The following is an 8,533-nucleotide window of genomic DNA, read 5'->3' on the forward strand; positions in this document are numbered from 1 at the left end:
TTGAGAACCTGTCTGTTGCTGTGCTATCACAATGGACGAAATTGTTTGAGTGACTCTGATGACAGACTGCCACTTAAAACTAACCTGGCTTTCACGTAATGAAACGTCCAGATGTTTGCCTTGTTTGCAATAAATTTTAACGTGGCCAAAGAAATATTTTTCCATTCGTATTGCCACAATCGTCGAAAGCGATTTCTCCGTAATTTTAAAACAAAAAACATTTTAGCAAATAATTTTACCATTTTCCCTTTATTTCTCTTTCTTTTTCAGTTCTATGATGGCTATTCTGATATTGGTGGCCCCTTGGAATTTACGAACAGCCATGTCATACAGTCCAACACCAATATACTCTACCTCACCGCCTACCGAGGACCTTTCCAGTTTGAATGGAGCCAGCTTTCTAAAGCAGTGGTACGCGATAATCGCACCGCCGAGAGAATGGCCGAAATGTGTGGCAACCAGAGGTTACGCATCAACAGCACTCTGCTCTTCCATTCGCCGGGCTACCCCCATGGCTATGCGGACAATATGAAATGCAATTGGATTGTAATATCAAATGATCCTTCACGTCACGCGGTGTTGAGATTTCTAAAGATCGATCTGGAAGACACCGAAGGCTGCTTTGCCGACTATGTGCGCGTCTCAGTTAGTGATGATATGGAAAATTGGAGAGCAAATACTTCGCTATGCAAACAGTCTACCGATAAACAGATCAGATATGAAGGCACACCCTATTTGAGAATTGAGTTTGTTACCGATTCTTCGTCGAATAATACAGGATTCTCGGCAATTTTGCACACCGTATGTGGCTCGGAATTGAGAGATCGCCGTGGTTTTGTTAACATAACAGCGGATATGAACGGTCTGAATACCATACGCAGCGAATGTGTGTGGACTATAAGGGTGAGGCAAGGTAGACGCATACGCTTGCGCTTCCCCGACTCCCAGCTAAATACCCAGGAAAATTGTCGTGTCTATTTCCTGGTGCGCAATGGCCTGGCCGAAGACTCGCCGTTCTTAGGCAAGGGCAAATATTGTGAGAGCAATATTACCGATGTGCTGGAGACTTCTTCGAATCGGGCCTACATCAAATTTGCACGCAATGGATTCTGGGGCTTTAAGGCCTCCTTCCACTACGAGGAGATTACCCAGGAATGTTCCTCCGAAGTGGTGATCAATGAGCATAGCAAATTTGATCGCACTCAGACTATACACTCGCCAAACTACCCGAATATACCGAATCCCCATACGGAGTGCACTTGGAAGATAGTGGCTCCACTGCACAAAAGCATTACCTTGAATTTCTTTGGCGACTTCCAACTGGGCAAGTCCGGTGATGACTCTTGTAGCGAGGAATATGTGCAAGTCAATGATGGAGCCACCGAACTGTCTCCCATGATAGGACGTTACTGCGGCACCAGCAAACCCAACTCCATACGCTCCATGGGCAATTTGATGCGGGTCTCCTACTTTACCGACGTGACAGAGCCCCGCAAGGGCTTCCAGGCCAATGTGACCATAAGCCGTTGTGGAGGTTTCTTCTATGAGGGGGAGGGAGTGGTCAAGGCCCCGGATGATCTGAAACTGCTGCCCAATGAAAAGGAATTGGAGTGTGTCTTCACGATAGAGACAGAATTGGGCACCACCATTGAAATCGACATAGACAAATTGAACACGGGCGAAGAGGGGGCTCTGGAGGGCGAGGAGTGCGGCAAGAACACCCACATTGAGATACAGGAAGTGGATGCCTTCACTACGGGATTCGACAACATCACCGACAACCGATTACTGTGCGGTAGCAAGGGATCCAGCTACATTGTGGAGACCAATAAGCTGGTGGTGCGTTACAAAATACGCGATGGCTATCACCTGGCCGATGCCTTCGAAATCACCTACAAAGCTACAGGCTCTCGCTGTCACGAAACCATCAAGGCTTACCATGGAATTCTGCAAACACCCAACTATCCAATGGGTAGCTACAAGCCCACTCAATGTACTTGGAACATAGAGGCGCCCAAAGGACGCCGCATCAAAGTGGAAGTTCAGGACTTTGATTTGGGTAACGCCCAGTCCCAGGAACATTTCCATGTACGCATAGGCTTCTTCAATGATCCCAGAATGACGTCGTCTATCATACGGGTCAGCGAAGCCCCTCCCAGCGTTATATACTCTTCGGGCAACACCATGACCATAGATATTCTGATTCTGTCCTTTACCAAGCATCGAGGAGTGAAACTTTTGTTTACAGCCTATGAGCCATCACTATATTGCCGGCCATTGTACTTCGGCGAAGACAACAAGCCGCAGACATTGAACTTCGCTAGGCCTAATGGCACGGACATTTATTGCTCGCATGATATAGGAGCTGAGTTTAATCAAACCATAGCAGTACATGTGGTCAAGGATGAGCGCTTTCCCAAATCACGCAACGGTACAAGGGCTACCTTCAGCTGTACCTACACTAGCCCTTTGCAGCTGTATGTAGGTGAACACCGCTTGTTGCCCCAATTGATGTGCCGCAACACAAGCCAGCCCTCATTTCGGCTACCCTTTGCCTCCCAAATGATACTGAATGGTAATAGACGAAACGATCTACAGAAATTGCAGCTCGAATACACGGCCTATAAGTGCGGAGGCATTTGGCCTCTCTACTACTACTATGAGGTCAATATAACCCAACCTAATATGACGGACCACAGTGGTCCATTGGAATGTGCCTGGGTGGTGTGGTCCACAATAACTCCCTCCACCGACCCCCCTGACTTCGATGATGTGGAAGCGGATACCCATTTTGAAATTAAGCTCAGCACCGATTTCAAGGGCAGCTGCGCCGACGAGTATTTGGATGTGTACAATGGGCCCAACCAAAACCATCCCCATTTAGGTCGATTTTGTTCGCAATCGTCTTTGGGCCAACAGATGGTGAACGGAGGTTTGTTTGTGGAACTTGTGACCAAGAACTACAACAACCAGTCCACCTTTACCCTCAATGTACACGAGGGCAGTGGCTGCGGCGGCAAACTGACCTATCCTTTCCGATCCCTTAAAGTGGACTATCAATACAAAAACAATGTGGAGTGCATATGGGAATTGAGCACTGAGCCTGGCTTCCATTTGGCTGCGGTCTTTGAAGATCGCTTCTTCATAGAAGGCAGTGCCAATTGCTCCAAGGATTATCTGAAGATTCAACAAACGAAATTCGCAGGAAATTGGGTAGATCTGCAGGACTTGCAGAAGTTGTGTGGTCGTTCTCCGCCCAAAGTTGTCAATACCACAAGCACAGGTATGCGTTTGACTTTCCACACTGACGATGATGTTGTGGGCCATGGCTTCTCCGTAAGTTTTGAACGAAACTGCGGCGGCATTCTTTATGCCACTGATGAAAAGCAACGGATAAGCTCGCCCGGCTATCCCTCCGAATATCCCCACAATATCACCTGCAACTACACCATAGTGTCCTCGCCAGATCTCAAGAAATCCGAATCAGATAATCTGTATATACGCTTTGTGGAATTCGAACTTGAAGATGATCAGCCTCCCAGGTGTCGCTATGATGATGTCACCATTCACACCATCGATAATTTGGGCAATGACAAAACTTTGACATTGTGTGGCAGCAAGACTAACTACGAAGTGAGAGCACCCCATAAGATAACTGTTATTTTCCGCACCGATGCCAGCTATGCCAACAAAGGTTTCCTCATGGAGTACGGCCACGACAAGTGTGGAGCTATCATTACCAACTCTTCGATCATTGAATCGCCACGCGATTCGGAGACCAATATGTTTCCACATTCCAGCAAATGCTATTGGCAGCTCAAGGCCCCGGAGAATTACAAAATCATTGTTAAATTTCAGGAGCTCAATTTCGAGCATCATGGCATGTGCACCTATGATTATGTGGAGGTATACAAGGGGCTCAATACCGTCGAAGATCAACGATTGGGGAAATTCTGCAGCAATTTGACGGGTCTCATACCGCCCATTACCATCAGTCAAAATACGGCACTCATTTACAGTGCTTCGGATAATCGTGATGCCTCAGCCGGTTTCAAGGCTTTGGTGCGGTTCCTGCCCAACTGCGACAAGGTGATTTATCTGGACTCCTCAAACTCCTCGTATGACTTTACCCAATTCTCTGGTCAATATGCAAATAATTTGGATTGTTCTTGGCTATTCACCACCACGCCAGATCGTCAGCTGAAGATCGAGTTCAATTCTTTTCATGTGGAGAATTCAAGTAGTTGTAGTGCAGATTATGTCGATATACGAGATGGTTCTGGTCTCTATTCGGAAGGCATGGGTAAATTTTGTGGACATGATGTTCCCAGTAGTATGCTATCGTCACGCCAAGCACTGCTGGTGAGATTTGTAACGGATGGTGAGAATACAAGTGGAGGATTTACAGCAAAAATTACTTCAATAGCGAAAACATGTGGCCACCACAGCATCGATTTGATTAATGGTCAGGTAAGATTTTAGACTCTTTTTTTTATACCCACTGCCGAAAGAAATATTTTACCCTGATATTGAAATATCTATATTCTTGTCCGTCGTTATATACTTAGACGATCTAGCCATATCCACCCATCTATCCTTTTATACGACTCTCTGCCTATCTGTTAATATAAAGCTACAGTCTTGAAAACTAACATATTGAGTTGAAATTTTGCACAGATAATTCTTTTACCATAGACAAGTTATGTTCGAAGATGGGCTGTAGCGAACCATATATTGTTAAAGCCCCCAAATAGACTGAACTGCCAATTTAATGGTTTGAGCCCACAAAAGGTGTATTTATTAACCAATATAGCTGGAGTTTGAAATTGTGAGCCCCGATATCGGTGTCAAAGATCAGACTGTGTTTGAATATAGCTGTCATATGGACTGATCTCCCTAATGAAGATTTTTCGCCCATAAAATTCGTCCGAATCGGTCTATAACCTGATATAGCTCCCATATAAACCGACTTCTGATTTGATTTCTTTAGCCCTTACAAGCCGCAATTATTTTACCCTCCACCATAAGATGGGGGGTATACTAATTTCGTCATTCTGATTGTAACTACTCGAAATATTCGTCTGAGACCCCGTCGCAACATTTTATGTCGATCTAGCCATGTCCGTCCGTCCGTCTGTCTGTCGAAAGCACGCTAACTTCCGAAGGAGTAAAGCTAGCCGCTTGAAATTTTGCACAAATACTTCCTATTAGTGTAGGTCGGTTGGTATTGTAAATGGGCCATATCGGTCCATGTTTTGATATAGCTGCCATATAAACCGATCTTTGGTCTTGACTTCTTGAGCTTCTAGAGGGCGCAATTCTTATCCGATTGGAATGAAATTTGGCACGACGTGTTTTGTTATGATATCCAACAACTGTATGGTTCAAATCGGTCCATAACCTGATATAGCTGTCATATAAACCGATCTTGGGTCTTGACTTCTTGAGCTTCTAGAGGGCGCAATTCTTATCCGATTTGAAAGAATTTTGGCACGACGTGTTTTGTTATGATATCCAACAACTGTGCCAAGTATGGTTCAAATCGGCTCATAACCTGATACAGCTGTCACATAAACCGATCTGGGATCTTGACTTCTTGAGCCTGTAGAGGTCGCAATTATTATCCGATTTGCCTGAAATGTTGTACGACGTATTCTCTCATGACCATCAACATACGTGTTTATTATGGTCTGAATAGGTCTATAGCCCGATACAGCTCCCATATAAATCAATCTCTCTATTTTACTCCTTGAGCCCCCAAAGGGCGCAATTCTTATTCGAATTGACTGACATTTTACAGAGGTCTCCAACATATAATTTAATTGTGTGTAATAGCAGAGCAAATCTTTTCTTATATCCTGTTTTGCCTACGAAGAGATGCCGGGAAAAAAACTCGACAAATGCGATCCATGGTGGAGGGTATATAAGATTCGGCCCGGCCGAACTTAGCACGCTTTTACTTGTTTGTCCTTAGGCAGATTAAGTTCGAAGATGGGCTATACAGGACTATATCTTTACATAGTCCTATATACACCCATCTGCAGTAAAGAGGCCCGAAACCAATTAAACCACATTTATAATCCGAGTTCGTTGAAATTTGGAACCGTGAGTTGCGATAGAACCCTCGTTATCCGTACCGAGTGCGGTCTAGATCGGTCAATATTTGAGTATAGCTGCCATATATACTGATCTCCCAACTTAAGTTCTTGCACTCATAAAAAGCTTATTTATAACCCGATTTCGCCGAAACTTGGATCACTGGGTTTGGTTTGAGTTTCACTGAAAATCTAGGACAGTGAGTTGGCTGAAACTTGGAACAGTAATTTGGAGCACTAGGCCCACTGATATCCAAACCAAGTCCACAAGATCCACACCAGGCCATACTGCTGTCATAAAGACCGATCTGCCGGTTTAATGTCTTATGTCAATTTTAGCTTCATTCATTAATCGTTTTGCCAACATTTTAAACTGTGACTTGAATAAGACTTCTCGGCACCTCAAACAAATATGATCTAGTTCGGCCCATATTTGGATATTCATATGGATAGAGTAGAGTATAATAATAATCTAGAATAATAAATATACCCATGGTGGTAGGTATGCACAGTTTGTCCCAGCCACACTTAATGCTTTTTATTTTATTTTATCTTTTTTCTTAGTCTTATACTCTGGTCTCACCCAACGATGGAACTGGCAAATATCCCAACAACATAAACTGTGTGTGGAAAATCAAAAGTGACCACAATATACATTTCAAATTTGAGAAATTAGACATTGACAGCGGCAACACCAATGGAACCTGCTCCGAAGATTATCTCATGATAGCCAATGATGATGTAGGTCAAATTTATCTCGTTCAAGGCTTAAAAGAAATGCCTAAAAAATCCCATTTGTTTTCTTTACAGGATATGGATGCTATAGAAAAAGGCCTGGGCACAAAACTCATTTTTAGTGGTTTTGGTGAAACAAGAATGGGTTACGGCATGCCCGAATATGCAGTGGAACATCTATATTGTGGTCAAAAATTGCCTGGCGATTATTTTAGTTCCTCCAAAGAAGTCTATGTGAAATTCCGCACCAATGATAAGGGGGTGAAAACTGGTTTCAAGTTACAAGCCTCCAAGGCTGAAGGTGGGAAAAGTTAAATTTTGAGTAAAAGTTGATTTTTTTTTAAATATTTTGTTTGGTTTTCAGGATGCTTCCGCAACTTCACCGGCACCCAAGGACGCATCAAACTTTCGGAGACTACTGATCACTGTGATTTGTTCATTAAATCCCCAGCCAATACCTCGCTTTCTTTGTTCTACAGTGACTTATCGTTTTCGGAAGCCAATTGTAACTCTGAGTATTTGGAAGTGTTTGATGCCCGAAATAATACCTCCTTGCAGAAAATATGCGAATATGCTGCGGTGGGCAAATCACTTTTCACCTCAAGCAATGAATTGCGTTTGCGCCTCAAACTGGATGGCTATTATACCTCAGTGGACTTCACCTATTTGGCCAGCAGCGATGGACCGGGTTGTGGGGGAAATTTGTACAATATTGTCGGTATCTTTACCAATCCCTTCTATCCCAATAATGTGCGTCAAAATTCCGATTGTCGCTGGAACATACAGGTACCGGGTAATTTAAAAGTTTTCATCAATTTTTTGGTCTTCAATATGGGAGCCAAGAGTACTTGTCACACTGATTATTTGCAATTGATTGAATATGAATCGCAAGAACAGCAGGGCAAGGGAGAGGGCAAGGTGGTTCGCACATTTTGTGGTGGGGTAAGTATGAATAAGATGGGCTATGGGGAATATTTTCGAAAAATTAAAATGTATTCTGAATTTTAGGATGAGCCCAGCTTCTATCGCAGTGAACGCAGCTTTATTACAGTTCATTTCCATAAGACACTCAACTATGATGGCAATGGTTGGGTTATACAATTCAAGGGACTACATCCAGAAACACATATCAATACTTAATACATAATAAATTGGAACAAAAAAAATATTTTCGTAATGCTGAAACTTAAAATTGATGATACAAATAAAAATTTGAGCTTTATATGATATAAAAAATGTAATGAATATCGGTCTAGATTAAGTTATAGCTCCCATATACAGACCTCTTCCCGAAATTTGGTATGGATTGTTTTATTACACATCTGAACACCTACGCCAAAGTCCATCAAAATCGGTTCAGATATAGAGTCAATTTAAACTTATTGTGTAGATGTATGGTAATTTACATTGTCGGCACTGTGCCCGACTTTTGCCTTACCTTGCTTGTTTTTACACCCACCACCATGGGGGGTATATTCATGTAGTCATTCCGTTTGCAACACATCAACATCAACAAAATATGGGATCGTCGGAAAATTCTAAGGCTATTTAACGATGTCCGTGTGTCGGTCCATCCGTCTGTTGTAATCTCTCAACAGCCATTAAAGCCATTGAGCTGATATTTGGCACAGATACGTCTTTTTGATGCACGTAGGTTAAGTTCTTGAACCGGCCATTTGTCGGTTAATGGTCTGAAGCCCATA

The 8,533-nt window shown here is 43.2% G+C and overlaps 1 protein-coding gene across 1 annotated transcript in view; it reads left to right on the forward strand.

Annotated features, from left to right (window-relative positions):
• LOC106094969 (cubilin homolog) overlaps nucleotides 1-8,038 on the forward strand; it is a 30,630-nt gene extending 22,592 nt beyond the window's left edge. Inside the window, exons 15-19 of the mRNA XM_059371064.1 lie at nucleotides 271-4,470; nucleotides 6,660-6,836; nucleotides 6,906-7,131; nucleotides 7,195-7,772; nucleotides 7,839-8,038. Coding sequence (XP_059227047.1) covers nucleotides 271-4,470; nucleotides 6,660-6,836; nucleotides 6,906-7,131; nucleotides 7,195-7,772; nucleotides 7,839-7,970 — 5,313 coding nt within the window. The 3' untranslated portion in view covers nucleotides 7,971-8,038. The remainder of the gene's footprint in view (nucleotides 1-270; nucleotides 4,471-6,659; nucleotides 6,837-6,905; nucleotides 7,132-7,194; nucleotides 7,773-7,838) is intronic.
• The last annotated feature ends 495 nt before the right edge of the window (nucleotides 8,039-8,533 follow it).

The sequence above is a fragment of the Stomoxys calcitrans genome, chromosome 1, assembly GCF_963082655.1.
Source record: "Stomoxys calcitrans chromosome 1, idStoCalc2.1, whole genome shotgun sequence".
In the NCBI taxonomy this organism is placed as follows: domain Eukaryota; kingdom Metazoa; phylum Arthropoda; class Insecta; order Diptera; family Muscidae; genus Stomoxys; species Stomoxys calcitrans.